At 41.2% G+C, this 24,273-nt stretch overlaps 1 protein-coding gene across 1 annotated transcript in view; it reads right to left on the bottom strand.

The window, feature by feature from the left end:
- BLMH (bleomycin hydrolase) overlaps window positions 1-23,500 on the bottom strand; it is a 39,808-nt gene extending 16,308 nt beyond the window's left edge. The window contains exons 1-10 of the mRNA XM_037070280.1: window positions 23,285-23,500; window positions 22,837-23,034; window positions 18,403-18,512; window positions 17,456-17,597; window positions 16,771-16,859; window positions 15,331-15,423; window positions 3,825-3,980; window positions 2,757-2,915; window positions 2,586-2,653; window positions 1,209-1,326 (exon numbers count right to left, since the gene is read on the bottom strand). Coding sequence (XP_036926175.1) covers window positions 1,209-1,326; window positions 2,586-2,653; window positions 2,757-2,915; window positions 3,825-3,980; window positions 15,331-15,423; window positions 16,771-16,859; window positions 17,456-17,597; window positions 18,403-18,512; window positions 22,837-23,034; window positions 23,285-23,297 — 1,146 coding nt within the window. The 5' untranslated portion in view covers window positions 23,298-23,500. The remainder of the gene's footprint in view (window positions 1-1,208; window positions 1,327-2,585; window positions 2,654-2,756; window positions 2,916-3,824; window positions 3,981-15,330; window positions 15,424-16,770; window positions 16,860-17,455; window positions 17,598-18,402; window positions 18,513-22,836; window positions 23,035-23,284) is intronic.
- Between the last annotated feature and the right edge of the window lie 773 nt (window positions 23,501-24,273).

Below are 24,273 nucleotides of genomic sequence, written 5' to 3' on the forward strand. Positions count from 1 at the left end.
CTCAAACTGGAAGGAAGAGAAAAATCTCACTATAAAATTCCAGTTGTGATAATATAAATTTTGCTTTATACCATTAACATGTAAGGTAGCTCCCTTCTCCTGAGGAAAAAATGATCAAAGAATGAAAGCTCCAGAGAATATGGCATGGCATGTATGATTTTTATTTCTTAATAAGTATGCATGATTATTAATTCTGAAAAACATGAATATAAGACATAGAAAGTGATAGAAAGCCAAACCTCTCTTAGAAATGATAAGGTTTTTAGTTTGTTTCTTAATAGTTCTCTAAAAATTAAAAAATGTAACCCTAATTTAAGAAACTTTAGTTACAAATCCACTGAATTCAGTAGGTCGAAACATATAAATATAAACAATGTAGCATTATAGTATTTTATTCTACTTGATTTACTTTAGTATTTTATTTCATTTATGGTATTGTATTAAAAGTTTCTTTTAATGTCAGGTTAGTTATTCTGTGACTTTCTTTCCCTGAATTAGGCAGGTTAGAAAAAGAACATTTTGCTTGTGGCAGTGAAAAATTTCAGTAGTTTGAAGTCTTTTCTCCCTCATGATCCCTGAGCACAGGTGTAAAACATCCGTTCTGCAGCCTGGAGCTGGGGAGGCTTAGTCATGAAAGATAAAGTTTCAGCTGTGGTTTCCCACAGTGTGTCCTAGAAACAGTGGTATTATTATTCAGAGTATTTCACAGGAAATCCAAAATACTTTACACCCAATTTCCTGAAGCTCTGTATAAATCCAGTACTGGATGGGCACGCAGTCCACAAACTGCTGTTGGACATTTGACTGCAGAAGAATCTGAACGACGGATGAAGGAAGGTGAGTTTGAGCACATGTCATCAAGACATGGACACTTTCGGGACACACTTAAATTCCTCACTCAGCAGAAGTTATCTTCTCTCAGGTTCCCTTGCAACCTCTCTTCACACCGAGAACTTCCAAAGTTACAGAAAAGCAGTTCCGTCCTTACTCCCTGCTGACCCCAGTGCTGCTCCCCATGCAAAGTTCCCGTTTTTACTGACTCTGTGTATTCGGCCAAACCTCCAGTGACGCACCTACGGTGTCTTGCTTGGAAGCTGTTAACCAAACTCATATACACTCCGAATGCAGCTCTGATAGACAAAGAGGCTGTAGGGGAAGGGAGGCCCCTCAGTGCAAACAGTGCGGTGGGCATGCTGAGAGGGTCGTACCTTCTCTGAGACTGCAGTGAAGGCCATGGCGTGGGTCATGAGTGACTCACCAAAAGTCAACCTCTCTGCTTTACTCATGTTCTTCAGGGAGACACCAAACACTAACTCATAGTCATAGCTGTAAAAAAAAAAAAGAAGAAGAAGAAGACAATACAGAATAAAGACAGTACTATCAAGGGGGAAAGATAGCTTCGGGATGTAAAAGAAACACAGAAGAAGCCAAAGGGGCCCCACAGCTCAAATAAATACGGGCTGTAGCTCTCCAGAGAACTGGGCACATGCAGAACTTAGTTTGTCGGTGGCATTCTCCTCTCCATGTGCCGCAAGAACACTCAAGAAAATACGAAGTGATTAAACATAAACTCCCCATACTGAGAGGCTGACAAGAGGAGCTTGGATTGTCATTTTGGCAAGAAAACTTTTTAAAAAGTTTTTGATTGCTATCAGAAATGGTCTCTTTAAAGCTGGTACAAGTGCCCAGTTTCTGAAATCATTTAGACCATTGCTGACTGTGAAATTTCAATAAATAATATAAAAAATAATGAAGAATATTTCCAAAGTTAAAAAAATCATGAATTCTCTTTTAGAAGACTTCTTTTCTCTTGTTAACTGTTAAGTTATTCACTCAACTTCCTACAAGTAACAATTACTCTAAGTAACTCTAAAGTGGTACATTTTAATAGTCAAGAAATCTTATATAATTTTATTCACAAATGAACCTTCATTGTCATCAACAACCAGGAGGAATGTTTTAAAGTGTGTATGTAAATTAGTTCTAGTTATCAAAAACACAAAGTAATAAGTCATCACTCTGGCTGGGTTGCTCAGCTGGTTAGAGTATCATCCCCATATGCCAAAGTTAGGGGTTCGATCCCTGGTCACAGCACATACAAAAATCAATGAATAAATGTATAAATAAGTGGAACAACAAACCGATGCTTGTCTTTCTCTCTCTCTAAAATCAATAAATTAAAAAACTACATATAAGTCATCAAAGTAAGAGAAGATATTCCGAAGGATCAAATGGCAAATAAGAGGTCTGGAAAACATTTCATTACATTCCCAAATGTCTGAACAGATTTACACAGTAATCAATTATTTTTAAAAGTGCTTTTCTCATATAGGACAGCTTTTTAGGAACATCCAACAGTTTCAATGCATATATAAAGTATAATCTTGACTTCTCAGGTTGGAGCACGTATGTATGCAAAGTCTTAATTTTGAGTCTTTAAACTCTCCAAGACGGAAAGAAAAAGACCCACGCTCAGGCCAACTTTACTCTTTGGGTGAACCTCGGCCAAGCCATTTCATACCAAGAGCGCATTCCAACAGCAACAACCCACAAATGACTTTCTATTTTCGATTTCTTGCACTCACATATTCATGTCACTGAGGCCCATCTTGCCATTGAAGTGTTTTCCAATATCACAGCCAAACCATACGGCCTAGAAAGAAGAAAGTCAACATAAATCCTATCTTCCTATTACACCAAAGAACTGGAAGAAGAGGCCTTAACCCCGACGCAGAAGACGCAGAAGCACTACCAACCTCTCCGTCTTTGATGGAGGCAGCAGCCATCTTCTTCAAGAAGTCAATGGGTTGGTTGTTATAGAGAGTTTTTCTCCCTCCGACCATATTGCCTAGGTATTCCACTGTGTAGACTTTGTTGTACTTGTGCTGGGGCCGAGGGTCATTCACCAAACAAACCTATTGAGGTCAAGAACATGTTGATTAGAACATAAAACCAGGAATGCCAAGCGAGACACATACCTCCCCTCTAAGTTCACGTGTCTGCATCAAAGCTCATCACCTCTGCCTACAAGAAGCATTACAAACACACTGCTGAATAACACAGAAACGAAAGGTGGCAAGGTCAGTGGCAGAGGTCCTCGAACACTCTGATTAACGTTCTGATGGACACATTTGGGTGCTGCATCTTTCCTACTGGCAAGAATTACCCCCAAAAGTAATTCTGAAGAACTGCATGCACTGAGTAAGGCACAATGAATGGAGATCCCATCACTACAAGACTCCTGCTCTCAAGCTATAACATGGGCTCAACACCCAGCAATACCTCAACTGAGATGGGATTCCAAGCATGAAACAAAACCATTTGCTGATAAAAGGTTTATCACCCAGCAAAACGACAATAAAAGAGGGGGGAACCTCTGGTCATCTTGCTAGGTGATGGAGAAGACAGGAAGAGAGCAGGAAAAACTAGGACGGGACACTGCACCTTCTACGAGAGCCCCCAGGGTGGGGGTGGAGGGTACATTTCAGTGGAACTCTGACACCACAGTGAGACACACCCAGTACATTTTCTTTGTCTTTGCACCTGGGAATTACTCTGAGCTAGAACTCAGAGGCGCACGTGGGAATTAAACTGACCGCTAGCCTACAGTTAGAAAAACCTCAGCAGAGAAGCACTGGGGACCCTGATGTGATCAACTTTATTATTAGGTCCACAAAACATCTCAGAGGAAGAGGGGGAGGGGAAGCCTGTTTTGATTCTAGTCTGATGATCACGCCTGTCAACCCAGGAGTCTTACACCCTCCCCTGTAGTCAAAGGGCAGGTGAAAGTAAACAGCCAGGGGCTGCCGGTGCCAGTCTCCAACCTTATCTTCCATGTTGAAGAGAGGCTTGACGTGGTCCTGGTAAAACTGCAAGGGAGTTATGGGGCCAATCTTGTGATAATTTTTATCTTTGTCTCGATACTCCCAGGTGAACGTCTCCGGTGGATTTCCCAAACAGATGCACACCACTCGGAATATCTGGAAGAAAGGAGGCAGGTGAGTGATGGCTGGGGGAAAGGGTTACCTGTCTTTTCTTTTCCTCCAACTTGGGAAACATAAGAAATCAGTAGCTAAATTCAAGCCAGAAACTTCACAGGAAATCTGATACTGTTCCAAAATTGGAAGGCTGATGTCCAGGATTTGGTATCAGTCAACTTCTGAATGCTTAAATAAATACTCTGAACAATATAATTCTGAAATATTAATACTCAGCGCTCTGTATTTGCCCTGCAAATTCAACTTCCTTAGCCAAAAAGCTGCGTAGCGCTGATACACAACAAGACCTGGGTTGCTGCTCTGCTGATGACATTTCAAATATCATATATGATACTTGAAATATGTGGCATATATTTTATAAATGGATTTCCTCCCCTTTATTCTAGGCTTTGCTTTGATTGTGACGGGGTTTCCACTAAGAAATGTCATTAACATTTCAGTTGGATGACAATGTCTGTTAAAAGTATTATTAGAACAAGAATGAACTCTTAATAAGCAGTAAGGTACCATTTTTCAGGCTGTGAGACCATAACGTATTTTCTTTTTTTTAAATATTTTATTTATTTATCTTTAGAGGGGAAGGGAAGGAGAGAGGAAGAGAAACATCAATGTATGGTTGCTTCTCGTGCATCCCCTGCTGGGAACTGGCCCCTGTGGGGAACTTGCCTGCAACCCAGGCATGTGCCCTGACTGGGAATCAAACCGCGATCCTCTGGTTTACAGGCCTGCGTTCAATCCACTGAGCTACATCAGCCAGGGCCATAACGTATTTTCTGACCATGTCACAACACTTTTAAGGTAGCATCATAACAATCCAAGGCACCCTGTTATATTAGTTTTATCTTATAAAAAGACAAAAACAGAAATATAGAGAGACACCCTACATGGTTAGAGTATAGAATGTACTTCCTCCTCTACATCAAACTTGCTATATCTTAAAAAAATATATCACACTATGACCTGCCCCTTCCCTTTCCACCCGTTGCCACTGTGATCCACTCACATCACTCAGCCCCTGCATTATTTGTACCGCACATCTGTACACTCCGTTACAGTCAAGAGAAATGAATCTGATACTTATTATGTGCACCTAGTTTGTGCTAGGTACTATGAATCTGGCTAGGTTCACTTAATTCTCATAACACTCTTTTGAGGTATAATTTCCCCTCCCTTTTTCTTTTTTTTCAAGATTTTATTTATCTTTAGAGGGGAAGGGAAGGAGAGAGGGAGAGAAACATCAATGTATGGTTGCCTTTCGTGGGTCCCCTGCTGGGAGTTGGCCTGCAGGGAACTGGCCTGCAACCCAGGCATGTGCCCTGACTGAGAATCAAACCGTGATTGTCTGAGTCGCAGGCCCGTGCTCAATCCACTGAGCTACACCAGCCAGGGCCCTTTTTCTTTTTTTCAAAGAAAATCAATGCCCTGGCTGGTGTAGCTCAGTGGATTGAGCTCCAGGCCTGCGAACCACACAATCGCGATTCGATTCCCAGTCAGGGCACATGCCTGGGTTGCAGGCCAGTTCCCAGCAGGGGACTCACGAGAGGCAACCATACATTGATACTTCTCTCCTTCTTTTCTCCTCCATAGATAAATAAATAAAATCTTAAAAAAAAGAAAAGAAAATCAAGACTTAAGAGAAATTAAGAATTTTGGATATTTTGTGTCTCCTACAGTATCTGGCATTGTATCTGACCTGGGTATAATAGCTGACGTGAACACTGTTCCATTCTCCACCTCACTACAAGATAATTTCTTAAATTTATTTATTTATTTTTAGAGACAGGGGAAAGGAGGGAGAAAGAGAGGGAGAGAAACAATGACCAGCTGCCTCTTGCACACCTCCCAGTGGGGACCTGGCCTGCTACCCAGGCACATGCCCTGCCTGGGAATTGAGCCAGTGACCTTTGGGCTTGCAGGATGGCACTCAATCCACCGAACCACACCAGCCAGGGCTAATTTTAGAAGCACCACTTTCCTTAAGTGGCTTTCCTGTTGAAGAGTCATCAATGCTCCCCTATTACTTTCCACAACAAATCCAAACTCTTACGACCTGATTTATTTTTTTAACCTTTTTTTCCTTTTTACATAGGCATAACATACATTTGGTACATATAACCTTAAGTATACAGCTCAATTCAATTTTTACATACATATACACCCATGTACCCACCACTCGGGCCAGTATCTATCTAGAACAGCTACAGGCCTCCAGAGGTCCCCAGGCCCCTCTGCGGTTAATAACTCAAACCTCCCTCAAGGTAAACATCACTCTTTTATAAACACTGACCAGTTTTGCCTGTTCTTTCACTTTGTATAAATGGAAGCTTACAGCGCACTCTCTTTTGTATCTAGCTTTCTTTGTTGACATAATGCTGTGAGGTCCACTCATAGTGCTGTATCAGTAATTTGTTCTTTATTGCTGCATATTATTCCATTGTGTAAATATATTACAATTTTGTTCCTCTTCTACTGATGAACGCGTGAACTGTCTCCAGTTTGGAGTTGTTACAAATAATGCTGCTAACATTTCTAACCAAACCGTTTTCAAGGAGGTTGAAGGAATTTACATAGTCACCAGCAACATAAGAGAGTTTCAGGTGTTCTGCATTCTTGCCAATACGTGGCATCATAATTTCACTTTTTTGGTGGGTATGTAATGGTTCTAATTTGCATTTCCCTGATAAGCACGGTGGGATTTTAAAGGTTCTTAATAGTGTCACCCAACCTTGCCTCCCGTGATGGACTCTGAACCCTAGGCAGGACTGTCTGTGTCTCCCCTCACTGCGTCTACACGACGCCCTCAGCTCACTGCCGCCTTCTTGCCCTGACTCCTGTGTCCCTCAGGCCCCAATCCCCGCCCCACGCTTTAAAGCTCGGTGCAAGATGCCTCTCCTCCAGAAAGTTTTCACTAATTGTTCAAGCTCATACTGACTGCTCCCCTTTCTGAATACTTCTGGCATAAGCAACACTTATGTGTTAATTTAACACTTAACTCCACAGTGCCCTTTACGTTTCTCTAATGTCTCCCTTGCTGGGCTTAATCTATTAGGAACAAGATCTGGGTCTTAGACACACCCCAATGAACCCTGTAAGAACCACATTAAAAATTCTTTTCTTAAATCAAAAGTTCCAGTGACTGGTGTGAAATTTGAATTTAGGAGTCAAATTGGGCTCTGCATTCTTCAAAACCATTCTGATGGCGAGGCCTTACTTATATATACAGGCGACGCTTCCCTAGACTCCACCGTCCAGAACCTGGCAGCTGGGTCAAACACGCCAGCTGCAGTCCATTTCTTTCTTTCGTTTTGTGTGTGTGTGTGTGTGTGTGTGTGTGTGTGTGTGTGTGAAGATTTTACTTATTTTCAGAGAGAGGGGAGCAGGGAGAAAGGAAGAGAAACATCAATGTGCAGGAGAAACATTGATCAGTTGTCTCTCATACATGCCCCAACTGAAGACTGAACCCACAACCCAGGCATGTGCCCAGACCAGGAACTGAACCGGCAACCTTTCTCTTTGCGGGACGACACCCAACCAAGCCACACCAATCAGGGCTCCAGTCCATTTCTGACTGATCTACCACGGAGTCACACCTGCCACAAGCCAATTATAGCAAATCATCACTTATCAATTCCACTTATCATTAAGGCCATTTCCCTCCTTTTTCCTCTAGTTAAGGGAAGAACAATGGCTCTCAAAATCATTGTTTTTTCTCATTTCATACATTAGAACCTTAGACAATGGCAAATTCTGGACTGGGTGAAGTGACTGCCCGACTATGTCTTTCTAAACTTCAGGAAGAATACAGTAAGATTAGGGTAACCAATCCTGTGCATGTTGTGGTCATTTTGGGAGCAGTGGAACTATTTCACCTTCTAAATAATATCCTCCTAATTCTATGGGCTATTTCCATCCCTGTGATCTCATAAGGGCAGGATGACAGATGTCAGAGGATGACCTGAACCAAATCACAAAAGTACCCTCAGAGCAGGCAAAAGGGAAGGCCTGTCTACGATGTTAGAACCGTAAGGATGAAGGGACTCATCGTTCATGTGTTATTACGGAAGACAGACCTTGATTCTACTGTCTTTTAACAAAGGCAGATTAACTTACAGAAGTCATGCTTGCCATTTACTTGTTATGCTCTGGTTTTGGAGACAGAATCTTCCTTTTCTAGGATTTACTGTGTGTTTTATGAGCCTGAACTGCCTAAAACCATCTCTCTTTTAGTGTTCTATCATTGTCGGGATGATTCCTAGCACAAAGAAGAAATGGCAGGGCATTTCTGAGGGCATAACTGAGCTGCTCTAGCTGTGGGTCCGTGAGCTCTGGGGTTCACTTGCACCGGAGAGTCATTCTGTAGCTACACAGCACCAAGGCCACAAAGGGCAACTTCCTCACGAGGACATTGCCACTGGTAACTATGGTCAAGACAATGACAATGAGATGAGGAGAGCTGCCATACCTGAGGACGTGTTTATTGACTTTTGGAGTGAGATTAAGGGGGAGAGAGAAGCATCGGTCAGCTGTCTCCCGCAGGTGCCCTGACCAGGGACTGAACCTGCAACCGAGGCTTGTTTGTGTGGTCGATCCCCCTGACACTTTTTGGTGCGCGGGATGATGCTCCAACCCACTGAACTGCCAGTGTGGGATGAGGAAAGTTTTATAGATTTAAATAATATGTATTTTTTACTAGTAATTGCCTCACATGTACAAATATATATCTGTGGGATTTGGATCAACTGTCCGTCATCCAAGGGTGGTTTTCCCAGCTCAGCCAGGTCCTAACCCAAAAAGGAAGAGGCTAGGCCCAGGCCCAGTGAAGATTAAGACACCAAAGTGAATTTCTGTCTACTTTTAAACACATTCTAAATATAAATATGAATGTCTTAGGCTGTAATTTGCATAGTACCTTAGTGTGCACTGGACTCCCCACGTAAAGCAAGTGTCAGATCGCTGCCTTCTCCTCCCCCTGAACGCGCAGAGGAGACCTGCATGTGTTGCTACCTACAGGAAGTCTGCAGTGACTCCTTTTGCAGGACAAATATTATGCCCTACTGAGTATGTTTTACAAATGTGAATTTTTACCAAGGGTGCATAAAGGGAATAAATGAGAATAAGGATCACATCTCTTCCTCTCAGATTTTAGTAAAACTGATTTGAGACACGCTGTATTGTTTTACATCCATAATCATTCACATTCAAGTCAGGTTGTAACACTTTGGAAGGATATTTCGCTTCAAGCCAATTAATGATAGTTAAATAAGCTCTAATTAAAAAAAAAATCTCCAAAGTACAATCTCCAGGGTTCCTGATACTATATTTTCTTGATAAGAGACCATGCTGTTCTGAAATAACATTCCCTGTTCCCAAAGGTACAAAATCGGCAGTGAGCTTTGCATATCCAAGTCTGCTCTCTGGTGGGCAACTCAGGAGTGTCTCCTGCTTCTCATAAAGATGCCCTTGGCATTCAGGACAAAAATGACACCAGACACTGAACACAGCAAGTCATTATACAGAACTGAATGTTGGTGAATAACAGAATCAGGAGAGGGAATGAAAAAAAGAAAAAGGACACAGAATGCCTGAGACATGGGACACGGGGAAAAGAGTCTGCAGCTCCCAATTTCAAGACAAAGCACTCGGGACTCAATCAGCTTCCTTACCTCGGCTCACCAGCAGACAGACAGCACGTGAGAGGAGAACGGCAGGACGGAATAGCTGACAAGCAGTCGTAAATACTCAGAAGAGTGAGAGTTTAAGGCTGGCCACGGGCAGACACATTACTGGGTTACTGAGCGTGTACAGTAGGTCTAAAGCACCAGAGATATACTAGTTACTTCTATTATGAAAATGCAAAGCTATAGTGTCCTGAAGAAATCACCCCAACTTTTTAGTTTTATTGATGGAAAAACTAGGCTCAAAGGCAAAATGATCTAATGATCACAAAACAGAATGGCCACTAGTACACAAAAGTGGTGACAGAAAACAGTGAACTTTGAAGAAAATTCAGTGCTGATGGTAATGAGCTAGTTAGAAGAGAGAAGGAGCAGGGACCTTGGTGACTACAGACACGCAGAGAGCATGGGGAAAGAAGGGAAGAAAATTCTCTGCTGCTTTCTGATGGGGAATGAAAGAAAGACAAGGATCTGTTAAAAAATAAACAAAAGTAAAATAAAATAAACCTGTGCTTGCAAAAGCAGTTAGGGAGATACTTTCTGAAGGCATTAAATATACTTTCAGGCACGGAAAACACATGAAAAGGTACAGTAAAGAACCACGTGCCCTTCTGTTGTGTTACAGAAAATGAGCTTACATGGGGAGCTCCACAGAGATGCTGACAGACAAACGATGACCTTGAGGCTCCTGCAGAGTGGTGTTCGAATCACAGAAACAGTCAGAGATGCAGCCACTGTGGCCACACCCCAGAGCTACTGAGTCCACACGTTAACAAGACCACCAGGGGACTCACTCACACATTCAAGTCTGAAAGCCCTACTTCAGACCACATCTCTTCCTTCATTCTCTCACACTCTGCTTCTTCAATGATTATTTCCCCCTCTCACATACCCCTTTCTGCACCCTACTTCCCTCACACTGCCCCAACCCCCAAAAGGCCTTCCCTCACAGGCACAGGCCCCCCACTTCAAGACCTCCCGACATCACCAATTCTTTCCTTTTTCTTGTCCTCTGCACAAACCTGATCTGACCCACAATAATCTCTCATCTATATGACCACGACAGCCTCCTAACTGGTCTCCCCACTTCCTCTCCTGTTACTTTACAATCCATTTTCAAAACGCCCAGAGGGAATTTTTTAAAAACAAAAATTAAGCCACATCACTCTTCAGCTTAAACCCCCTTCCAATGGTTACCCCACTTAGTATAAAACGCAAACTTTCTCACGGCCTGCAGGCCCTGTATAAGCTGCTGGTTCTCTCTTCCTCTACAAGATCTATGCCAGCCACTCCCACCTCCTTCCAGGCTCAAGTCACGCTGCCTCCTTTCTATTCCTCAAAAATACCAGGCTTCCTCTCAGTTAGGGCTTTTTTACTTACTGTCCCCTCTGTCTGGTGCGCTGGGGCCAGACCTTCACGTAGCTGGATCCTTCTCGTCACTCTGTCTCAGCTTAGACTTGACCTCAGAAAGGCGTTTCCTGACTACCCTATCAAGCACGCTATTTCATGGTTTTCAGAATATTTGTCACAGGTGGTTTCTTGTTTACTCGTATGTTGTAAAGTCCCTGAAAGGACCATGTCATCACTGTTCCCCCAGTGCTTCTCCCCCCCCCAAATGGCTGTAGGTTCTTTGCCATTTCATAGCTGAAAATGATGAAAAGATCCTTTTTAGCTCTCTTCCAATGAGAAAGATCAACATAAGACTTTTTTAAATAGAAAATTTTAATCTTTGAGCTCGCTATATATAGTTCATTTTACTAATTATTAGCTGTGGAGCTACGGCCTCCTGAAAGCAGTTGCATTACAAAGCCAGATGAAACCAGAGGAAATTCAAAGCAGTTAAGCCACCAATGCATTAGGCCCTACCATTCTGAAGGTGCCTGCTCTCCAAAGCAAAGTAGTGTAGCAGGGTCTGAAAAATGTAATACTTCACAGAGGAGGGACAAACTTTTGGCCAGGCCAAACCTAGCCCACAGAGATGAGGCTAAAGGGGGCATAAATAATGACAGGAGACGAAACTTTGGGTGGTGAACACAGAATACAAAATACAGATGATGTGTTACAGAATTGTACACTTGAAACCTGTATAATTTTATTAACCAATATAACCCCGATACAGTAAATAGAAACTTCTACTGGTAGAGATATAACCTATAGGTATACACATACATATGAAAAATGATGAGTGTACAAGATTATTTTTGCAGTTTTATTTTTTGTTTTTTAAAAATCAATCAATTATTGATTGATTTTAGAAGAGATAGAAGAACGGAGGGAGAGAAACATCGATTTGTTGTTCCACTTATTTATACATTCATTGGTTACTCCTTGTATGTGCCCTGACTGGGGATCAAACCCACAACCGTGGCACGGGGCAATGCTCTAACTAACTGAGCTACCCGACCAGGGCTGCAGTTTTTTAAAAATAAATTTGAAAATAACTAGAATGTCCATTAAAAGGGACTAGTTAAATTAATTATGGTGTATCCAGACAACGGAGTACCATGCAAATATTTTTTTAAAGATTTTATTTATTTACTTTTAGAGGGGAAAGGAAAGAGAGGAGAGAAGTATCAATGTATGGTTGCCTCTCGTGAGTTCCCCGCTGGGAACTGGCCTGCAACCCAGGCATGTGCCCTGACTGGGAATCGAACTGCAATCGTGTGGTTCGCAGGCCCACGCTCAATCCACTGAGCTACACCAGCCAGGGCCCATGCAAATATTTTTTAAATGCAGTTCTTTATGTGTCAATATGGAAAGATTTTCAAGATATATTGTTAAATTTAAAATAGCATTATACAGAATATGGATAACAAACTTACATCTGTACCCAGAAAGAGGGGGAAATAATATACACTTGTATTTGATTGTAAAAAAACATCTCTGGAAGGGCAACTAACTGCTAATACAATAACAAACTAATAAAACTAATTTGGGGTTTGTGGGGTGGAGAACAGGGTGGAAAAAAGACTTTTTACTGTATGTCTTTTTATATTTTTGATATTAAAATTTTTTTCATCAAAGAAGTCTTTAAAATAAAAATATAGATAACTTGGCTTTTTCAAGGAAATCAATTCTGTAGGTCTGGAGCAAGTCCAGAACCATACAATGTTTTTAAGAGCTGAGAGCCACTGCTATAGAATTTCCTAAGCAAATAATAATGGCTTCTTGTCTCTTTTCATGGCACTGACAGATATTATTTCCAGTCTTTGTTTTACGTTTTGTTTTTAACAGTTTCGGTAGAGAGTACATTAGTAATCCTCAGGGCACCTGGAGGCTGAGGGAAAGACAGACGCACTGAGAAAGCACTGCAACAGATCTGACTTGTCTGTCATCCCATCAAGCAACCTGTAATTCTCTTCCCTCAGAAAAAAGGCCTTAAGCATAAACCCCTTTCATTCAAAGCTCTCCAAGCTTTGTGGCTGTTGGTAAGTCATCATTTTGATATACCCACAAGGCTAGGCATAGCATAGGTAGCAATCTGTGGCTTTAAAACCACAGCCACACTTCTCATTACCAAAGTCAGATTCAATGAAGAGAAGTCTCTTAGAGGATTGTGGAATCTAAAAATCTACCATACAGAATTCCGTAGTCAACAGTTCAGGCAGAACCATTAAGTAAATAACCCTAAAAACGTCCATACTCAGGATTTGGTATGATGATGTCTTACTATTTTTCCAAGGTAGGAGTAAGGGAGGAAAGTTATGTAAAACACACCAGCCAACTCTACCGGCCAGGAGTAGATCTTATGACATGTCCTTTAAAAGATCATTAAAGCAAACATCAAAAGCCAGTAGGAGGCTTATGATTTGCAAGAAGTATTATCTGGGTCCTTTTCCATAACTCTTTATAGAAACGTCAACTTTACTAAGCCCACCATCTCATTATAATCATGAAAGAAAGCAAATTATGCAAGAGATATGACCTCAAGAAGAGAAACCATTCCAAGCAGAAAGGAAAGAACACTAACATTTACTGAACAACTGCTATGTGCCAGACACCATGCCTTGCATTCTTATATTTAATATTTATTTGATTCCCACAAAAATCCAATGAGGAATATATTTTTAAGTCCCAAACTGAATTTTTAGGTTAAGTATCTTACCCAAGATCACAGAGCTATTAAGTGACAGAACCAGAACTGAAACCCATGTCTGTCCAACTAATTTTTTCTACTACATCCAGATACCGCTCTGAAATGAGAACATTTAGAGTTAAGCCCTGGCTGCTGTAGCTCAGTGGATTGAGTGGGGGCCTGTAAACCAAAGGGTTGCCGGCTCGATTCTCAGGCAGGGCACATGCCTGGGTTTCGGGCCAGGTCCTCAGTTGGGGGCGTGTAAGAGGCAACTGTCTGATGTTTCTCTACCTCCGTTTCTCCTTCCCTTCCCCTCTCTCTAAAAATAAGTAAATAAAATCTTTCAAAGATATAAAATTTAAAAAATATTTAAGTATGAGATAATTTAAATTTGGCAAAATGAAATCTCTGCATTAACCCATTCAACAAATACTTAAGAAACAGGTACTGTCTTAAGCCTGGGCTATGCATTTAAATAAACTGAGACTCGAGAGCTTAAGGTGCCTGACTCAGGTCATATGGCTGGTAAGTAGTGAGACCAGAACTCAGACAGTCTGACTCCAGACTATGCTTTCAAATACACTGTACTTCCTCTCCAAACTTCAAAGGAAAACATGAGTGTTGTCTACTGAAGCAAAAGGAAATTGTTATTTAAATAACTCCTAGTTAAGGGTCCACTAGAGGAAAAAAGGAAATGTTTATTCTTTTCTCAAAGCAGTTTCAGAGGTTCATGCATACTCTTCTGGATTATGGATGGTATTGAGTTATATTCTTAAATGCTTTTATAATAAATATTACCACCTTAAATCTACTTAATGCATTTTGGGTTTTCCAAAATGTTTTCGATATAAACATCAATTATATTACACATACATTATTTTAACTGATATAACCACCAATACTTTCCTATTTTTATTCCTACAGAACAAAGATAAAAGTCTGAGGCTCTCCTGAGATCCTTCACATTTCTGCCCTTCTAGCCAAATTTACTACCAATCACACTCAGAAAATTTATGGTTCAGTTACACTACTCTCTGAGAATTCCACCTTTGTTCATGCTATTCCTTTTGTCTAGTATGGTCTTCCCTACTATCCACCTAGTAAATTCCTACTATTGTTTCAAGAACTGGTTCAAATACCTGCCACATGAAATCTTCAGTTGAAGTGAATTAGTCACTCTGTCCTCTACGACCACCAAATCCTTCTCTACACATCTCTGTCATGGGATTTATAATTATCCACGTGTTTCTTTTCCCCCAAGGGATTGAGCTCCTTGAGAGGAGACGGTCTTTCTCATCTTTGTATCCCTAGTGTCAAAACTCACAGAAGGTGTTCAACATTTAGGAGATGAACAAAAGAATGAATCACACAGACTACTTAACTGGTAATCAGAAGATGGGACGTACAAGTCTTATACTAAAATACAAAGTTTATACCTTGGTTTTTACAGCTGTGAAATAAGTAAATTTCAATTCAATTCAACATTTCGTGCAATGACTATATTCCCTAATCGGTTTAAGAGATGGGAATATTCTGAGAGTTCTTTAGAAGGATCACAAAACATCCAAATAATTGTTATTACCTCCTCCATCATGCTATCCTGCATGTCTGAGATTTCTCCTTTGGTCGCTCCACTGTGAACCAGGTTCCGCAGGCGTATACAAAATTCTCTCAACTACGGCAGAAAGTCAGTCATTTAGCACCACAATATTTACCAAATTCAACTGCAAATGAGCCTAACAGACCAATGCTAGTTCTATTTTGAAATATAACTCAGCCAAGACCCAGGGCAAAGTTCATAAAAGCAAATGTGTTTTTCTCCAACCAGTCTACCGGGACATACAGCTAAAAACACCTTCCATAAAAAACAAAACACATGGATTATTCCCGAAACAGACTGGATGAAGAGCTCCCACTCTGGGAGATAGGGTCCTCTTTGGACCCTCTTTTACAGTACATGCCTGGGTTTGGGGAAAATGTCTGATTCCATAACCCTCGTGACGCTTAGAAAAAAGCAGACTTAAGATGACTATGCCATTAAATCACTCTCACAGATTTTTATGTAGAATTTTCCTGGTTGTCTACTTCTCTGCCAAACCATTATGATCACGGCTAGGCCAACCCCCAAAATAGTTTTCATTTTTGTTGTTTTCAATTTTTAGAGGTGCCCAAAACAAAGGTGAGCCTGAAATCTAACTATGATGCTAAAGAGGATTTTGCTTTCATCTGAAATGGAACCCAACGCTATACTGTTAATGATCTTTTAGACTGTGGATAAGAATCCCCAGTATTTCCTAGGTAGAAAGTAACCTACTTCTAATCAGAGAAACACATCTACAGTTTATTTTAAAATGTCATCCTTCTCCCAACAACGACAGATCCAATTTACCCGCCCAGATCAGGACAGCAGATTCTGGCAACTCCCAGTGCTCAAAAAAAATGTCTGGCTGGCAAAGCAGCATCTCTATAGGATTTATAATCCTCCTTGGGAAATGGGTGACGCAGAGAGGAGACAATGATTTATTAAGATAAATGGAGCAATAAAAAGCAGTTCAGTGACTACATCAAATCATTAGTGCATGAATAAACTACACTGATGTGGTTTGGGGAAGCCTCTGAAGTCAGTGTACTCTTTAAGGAAATCTCACAAGTAGTTTTTTTTTTTTTTACCAGTATATAAAGCTGTCCCAGCCCATTCCCACTAGACCCAAGTGAGAGGCATGGTACCCGTGTACTTCTGCCCCATATTAATTAAACATAAGACTTCTTTCTTCAGTACTCAGAAAAAATATTAAAATCAATAGAAATAAAAGTGGAAGATTTTTAAAAAGAAAAAACACACCCTAATCTCAATTATTGTTTTAGTTAACACATAGCTACATTGCTTTTGTGAGACACTGGTTACCTATCTCGTACACAAGCTGTGTACACTGACATGTGCAGAAATCCCCTTGGACAGTCGTTAGAAGAGTCTTAAGGTAAGTTCAGTGAATTCAATCCCACCCTGCTCCATATGCTGTACCTTGTGATTCAGAATATCATTCATCCTTCTGGTCGCCTCTGTTGTATGAGATTCAGGGAAGCACTTCTTAGGAACAACACCATATTTTTCTAAAAGAAAATAAATTTTAGGGGTCAATAAGGTAAAAGTAAACTCCAGCACTCTAGCATTAGAAATCCTGGCTAAAATAACTATTGCTTTAAAAACAAAGCCATATTTTGCTGGCCTCGGAAAACTTAACAATCTTATGCTTCATCAAATTAAACAGGTTAGTCTCCACATTTATCCATCTACTGTAGAATTAATTCTATTCTTTTTTATCTATCACAGTTTGTAAAGGGCTCAGTGTGATGAGGTTTTCCCAAAAGACAACCCTTTTTAGAATGAGGACATTTTTCAAACAGTTGGAAGTTTCAATGTTTCTTAATTACATCAAAAGAAAAGCTTTTTTTAATAGAACATTAATTCTAGCTAATACAACGTTTTCTTCTCCAATCCACCCTTCACAGTACCTATCTCCTTATCCCCCGTTTAGGAAAGGTACTTTACAGGTGAGAGTGTGGGATTAAAGTTCTCAGGGCTAACTACATAACCTTCTGGGAGACCAATTCTACCCTGTGCCTAACCATCAAAGACAAGGTCTATCCCTAACTATAGAGCCTTGCTTAATCATTCTGCTTCATTTCCATCAGGGAAAGGCTCTTACCAACAATATTGACAAGCATATCCCATTGTCCACCATCATTTGCAGGATTTGTAAGCAAATACTGCACCAGCCTTCCATCCTCGGGCTCCTTTTTCTGGGCTGTGTCCACAAAAGCATTTAAGAAGTAGTAACAGCGTTCAACCTAGAGTAGAGAATTTAAATAAAATTAATACCTTTATTTGTGTTATCAACAAAACAGCAATCTTGGAATTACTATAGACCCCATATAGTAGATTTGCTTTTTTTTAATGGAATATAATTGACATAATAGTTTCCAGTGGGTTTTTTTTTACCTTTTTTATTGAGACATAATTGACATAATATTATATTAGTTTCATGTGCACATAATAGGTATTTTAAAACTAAAGTAGGTAACTAAATATCAGTATCTGGCCTCATAAAAATATTTAAAGTTTCTTCTTATATCTGTGTATACACATTCCAACACTTTATCCAAAACAAGGCATTGCTTTATTTTGAAATAAAATTTATTATTTAAAGCCTTCAATCAATAAACATCTAATAGACACTCACAAAACATACATTTTTAAGATTTAAAAAATGGAATAAAGTTATTTACTGTTTTCATTCCAAGTATTACCCAGAGAAGCAGAATTAGGTCCTAGAAAGACCAAATGACCTAATTAAAGGTGCTAAAAGAAAAAATTATTAAAAACAAAATTTAAAAATTTAAATCAGTTAAGAAAGAAACAAGAAAGCAGTAGGGTTAGTCAACAGATTTGTTTCATTGCAAAACACGGACACCTACCAACCAAAGGCAGTTCTGCCTTTGAAAGGGCCAATTTTTATACTCTGGAAATCAGAACAAAGGGTGTCGTATCTATAAAATGGAGGTAAAATGCAACTTGAAACACAAGAAATGAAGAGATAGTCCCTCTTAAGGTTGATAGTGAAACAAAGAAAATCTTTCATGATCAGTCCCATACCTTGTCCCAGAAAAAAAGGTACGATTGACTAAATTCAAATTCTTCAATATTTAATTTTTTCATGAATGGAAGTCTCATAACATTTAGAGAAGAAAAGATCCAGCATCGTCCTGAAACAAGATAGCAAACCAAGAAATTATGATGAGTGTTCACACAGATTATACTCTATTTCCCAACAATGAACCCATGACAAGATCTTGGATAATTTAAGACTAAATCAGAAAAAGCAGAAATAGTTTTAAAAAATAAGAAAAGTAATAATTACTATTTGTACTACAAACATGCAAAGGTGTAATATTCTTAACACATTAAAAAAATCTCTTTACGCCCTGGCTGGTGTAGCTCAGTGGATTGAGCACAGGCCTGCGAACCAGAGATTCGTAGTTCGATTCCCAGTCAGGGCACACGCCTGGGTTGCAGGTCGGTTCCCTGCAGGACAACTCCCAGCAGGGGATGCATGAAAGGCAACCATACATTGATGTTTCTCTTCCTCTCTCCTTCCCCTCTAAAGATAAATAAATAAATAAAATCTTTAATAAAAAAGAGTATAAAAAAATCTCTTTACATATCACATAAGGAATCCATTACAAACCATCTAAGAAAAATCACATTAGGCCTCTGCCAGGTAGCTCAGCTGGTTAGAGCACCATGCTGATACGCTCAGGCTGCAGGTTCGCAATCTGGTCAGGGCACATACAATAAGCAACCAATGAATGCATGAGTAAGTGGAACAACAAATCGATGTTTCTCTTTCTCTAAAAATCAATAAATTTAAAAAAACTTAAAAAAGAAAACCACATTGGAAATACTACTGAAAAGTGAGTTTTCTTGCTCCTTGGCCATCCTGACAGCTGCTCTTGGTTGAGGGCTATCCTGCAGCTAAGGTAAGAAGACAGTAGCTACAAAAGAAGACAAAAAAGTCACTGGGGTCGATCAACTCGAGGCTCCAACTTGTTATGAACAGGGGAAAGTACTGGCTTTTGGCGTTCAAGCAGACTTTGAAATTGATCAGATAGGGCAAAGCGAAACTGGTCATCCTTGCCAACAATTGTCCAGCCTTAAGAAATCTGAGACAGGGTACTATGCCATGTTGGCCAAGACTATGTCCATCACTAAAGTGGCAATAATACTGAACTGGGCGTAATGTGTGGAAAATACTACAGGATATGCACACTGGCTATCACTGATCCAGGTGATTTCTGATACCATTAGAAGCATGAAAAGTAAATTATGCAAGATTTTTCTTTAATAAAACTAGCCAGAGCTTGGTTTAAAAACTGAAAAGAAAGTAAAAAAAATACTGATAGAGAAACATGAGCAGAGGTCATAGATAATTTAATGGCCATAAAGATACAGTGGCAACCAAACAAAAATGTTTTTTTATAAGATATTTATTTATTTATTTTCAAAGAGGGGGAAGGGAAGGAGAAAAAAAAGGACAGAAATACCGATGTAAAAGAGAAATAGCAATTGGTTGCCTCTTGTAAGAACCCCAACCAGGGACCAAACCTGCAACCCAGCCATGTGCCCAAACATGATTCCCATGTGTGACTGGGAATCAAACCAGCGACATTTTTCACTTTGTGGGACACCACCCAAGCAGCTAAGCCACACCAGTCAAGACAAAAAAAATTTTAAGTTCATTACAAGACACCTGTTATGTGGGGAAACATTATTTTTTAATTTTAATGTCCAAAATTGGCAAGGGGTTGGGGAAACAGCAGTATCATACACTCTGGACAGCAAACAGTTACTAAACACCTGAGGGCAATTTGGCAATATGTGGTAAAGCTTTAAAAAGACTCTGCTCTTTATCTGGAATATACTGTATATGCTTCAGTATAAGGTAACACTAACATAAGTCAATCCCCCTTCCCCCAATGACAATTAAAATATGCTTCTCATGCATTGTGGCATCATCAGAGCCTTCACCATGATTAGATCCACTCTTTCCATCAGAATACATCATTTTCCTCCCATCAAGCACGTCTAGCAGTGTTCTGAATCCACGCGCGATGCTGTTCCTTAACATTTTATGCCATTCCTTGACTATACATTCACATTCTTCATCTGCCTTGAAAGTGGACAATCACAAACTATGATGTCACTGTTTCCTGCACTGACATGAGCGATTCTATTTTAGAAGGCCTATTTACAAGACCCAGGAATACATCGTGTGCAAATTTTTTGCTTTTTAAAACACTGATTCAATCAATGGATCTTTATAAGCATCCAAAACTGGCATGAATTGAGGTTGTTTCAGAATGTCTTTGCCAAATGATATTTTACTTCAAAATAAATTAACTGAGAGTGCTCATTATGAGTCTTGATAAGGCCTCAAATGTAGATTACCTCTCTTTGGAAGAAAAATTCAAAGGAAAAAAATGACCTACATTTGGGCATAACTTTTATTGACATGAAAACATGTTCACAATATATTCGTAAGTAGAAAAGGTAAGTAGGTCACCTAACAATATTTAAGGTATCCACCCATATTTCTGTCTGTCTGTCTGTCTGTCTCTCTCTCTCACACACACACACACACACTAAAGACCTGACAGAAAAAATATTTACATGTCAGTATGTTGCAAATATTCTCCACTGAACAACAGTAACTTTATAACAAAAAAAAAAGTAACTACAGTGTTTTCTGAAAACAGTAGTTTTGGAAGACCTCGCCTTTACCTTGGATTTATCTCTATGCCACCTCTCTCATATCTACTATATTATTTCCCACTAGCAGGAATCTGTGTGAACTGTTAATGTAAAAACTGTATGAAGCCCTGGCTGGTGTGGCTCAGTGGACTGAGTGCCAGCCTGCGAACCAAAGGGTCACTGGTTCGATTCCCAGTCAAGGCACATGCCTGGGTTGCAGGCCAGGTCTCCAGTGGGGGGCACACAAAAAGCAACCACACAATGACATTTTCTCCCTCCCTTTCCCTCTCTAAAAATAAATAGAATAAATCTTTTTAAAAAACTGCATGAAAATAAACTACATAGTTGATGTACTATTTATGTCATTTGTAAATAAAAGTGACAGTACAAAATATATAAGACCTGATCTCTTTCAAAAGAACATTTCCTGGCTTTTCCCTAAGAGGTTACTGCAATCTAAACTATGTAGGGCCATTGTGACATTACTAACTATATAATTCGCAGCTTGATGGTACACACCACCCCATGCACTTTCCACTGCAGCAAAATATTAATTATTGCAAGGTCATTATTTTTTCCTTAAAATTTAAAAGTCAACTTTACTGAGATATAATTTATATATAATAAAATATAACCATGTTAAATGCACAGTTTGAGTTCTGACTAGCTCTAAGCAAGCACTGATCTGCTGTCTGTTAAAATAAATACACTGGGAGTAGTTTTAAAATGATAGACTTTAAAAAGTCCTTTGAGCCCTGGCCGGTGTGGCTTAGTTCACTGGGGGTCATCCCACAGGGTGAAGGGTCACCAGTCTGATTCTAGGTCAGGGCATACACCTGCATTGCAGGTTTGGTCCCTGGTCACAGAGCGTGAAAGAGGTGGCCAATCAATGTTTCTCTCCCTCCCTTCCCCTCTCTCTAACAAATAAATATTTTTAAATAAAGGTCCTTTTGGGTCCTCGCTGGATAGCTAGCTCTGTTGATCATCCCGTGCACCAAAAGGCTGCGGGTTTGAGTCCTGGTCAGGGCACATGCAGGAGGCAACTGACCAGTGTTTCTCTCTCCCTTTCTCTCTCTCTGAATCAATATAAACATACCTTCTGGTAAGGATGTTTTAAAAATGTCTTATTAGTACAATTTTGTTGTAAGAATGTCCTCCTCATTTAGATTCCTTTCACTGTGGCTGTTTTTCTGACAGTAGGGCTAGGATATTAGATAAGGAAACAAGAGCTCTTGACCAGTAAGACAGAAGGACTGAAGTGTGTCCTGTATTACAAACTGTTCTATGGGTGGTAACTGAGCCAACATTTTCTCAAGCTGCAACCAAGAAGCACATTTAAAAATAATATTCTATGACATGTTGATGTGACTACATTGGGTCTTTTCCATTCTATACACTGTATATGGCCTTCAAAGCAATTTGGGGCATCCTCTAGGAAATGATCATTTTTTGCATGGCCTGTTTTGTACCAGGAGCATACGTATCTCCAAGACATGGGAATGCAATCACTTAACTTCAGCACAGAGTCCGGTGAATTACATTCAAACAGATGACCATGTACTTGTCACTTTAGTGCTCAAATAGAATGCAGTAACAAGCCACAGAGCACCAAAACAAGTCATAAAGTAATGTTCTTGAACTTGCCTTTACCTATTCCTGTTCTTCAGGAGTTTTCTACCAGTTCGTTCAATACAAACTTCTGCTCCCCTAAGGCCATTCTTAAAATGGGACACTGTCAGGAAGGTCCAGTAAAGTGTGCAAGAAGTTTTAAGAGTTCACCTGAGAACTTCTGGTTGGTGACCGGCTTCCCTTCCTGGGGTACAACGTGCTGGAACACATGCTGAGTGCCCTGTACCGTGGCCCTCTTCAGAGAAATGTCCAGCAGGTCGTGGGTGGTCCCGACATTCTGGGCGAGTACGAACTGAGGGTCGGAATTCAGTTTCTGAATCAGACCCGATACCTTCTCTGCGTTCAGTCCTGTTGGAAGACCAGATGGGATAGTAACACCAACAAGAGGCTGCAGAAGGCTGGTCCGGGACTCCCACACCCTGGCTCTCTACTTCATCAGGGCATCCTGAGATGACCATGGCAGTGGTTCATCCCCAAGATGCTGTCTTCCCCAAGGCCGCTCCAGCCTGCCCAGGGAGCTCCATCTCCCCCATACCCCCGGCTCCAGCCCGGGCCCTGTCCCGCTGCCGGGCACCGACGGGGAAGAACGGCGTCTCACCCACGCTGTTCATGGCGCCCGCGCTGCCCGGCTGGGGAACGGTAGTGCTCGGGGTCCTCCGTGAGTGCCCGGGTGGCTCCGTGGATCGCTGCCTAGAAGCCCCAACCTGCCTCTCGTACGCAGAGCGCCGGAAAGAGGAAACGGGTGGGGAAGCGGCGGAGGACTGAGTCCGAGAGAAACGGGGTCCGTGGAGGGACAAAACTCCCTCCCTCGCGTTGCTGAGTCAGCGTCGGTGGGGCTGGTGGCCCGGTTGGCCCGAGGGCAGCCGGAGGCGGGCTGGCTGCCCGGCTCTGTCCTGCCCGCACCCGCGCCCCGGGCGGTTCCGGAGGACCCTCCGCCCCCACAGCCTCTCTCCGCCGCCCACAGTCCCCAGGCGGCGCCCTCGCTCTTTGCCAACTGGGACCCACTGAGGGCACCGGTGCGTCCCAGGCGGGCCTGCCCGGCTCTGAGTGCAGAGCCAGAGGGGTGCTATGGATGCGCAGAGCCCGAACACCTTAGCTTTGGGGAATTGACTCTATTATGCCTTTTCAGAAGCCAAGAGGGGGCAACAGGGCGGAGCTGAGGGGCCGCATATTAAGCCCAGGCATGGCTTAGGACGGGTAGACTCGCCCCCCAAAAAATGTACCCAAGTCTCTCCCTATGTAGAGGCGTCCTTTGCTGACCCATCTCGGCAATTTCATTGGCAACTTGTTCCTTGGTAAGAACCAAGTGCTTGTATTTGAGGGGAAATGGGTACCAAGCTCCTTCCCACCCTCTTAGAAGATAACTACCACGGTTTTACAAATAAGCATCTGCTAATTTCAAGAAAACTACCCACTCGGGCCTTCCTGGAGTTGGTAACTATCACCTACCTAGCCCAGCAGGCACTGTGAGGTTCAACTAAAGGAAGTGGCAGAGGTCACTGTTAAGCATCGATGCTGTTTTGGAGACAAGCTGTTTTGCCAGACGCTGTACAAAACCTGCAGGATTCCCGCCCCACCCCCTCCCAG

The sequence above is a fragment of the Sturnira hondurensis genome, unplaced genomic scaffold, assembly GCF_014824575.4.
Source record: "Sturnira hondurensis isolate 20B ecotype Veracruz unplaced genomic scaffold, ASM1482457v3 Scaffold0018728, whole genome shotgun sequence".
Taxonomy (NCBI): Eukaryota; Metazoa; Chordata; class Mammalia; order Chiroptera; family Phyllostomidae; genus Sturnira; species Sturnira hondurensis.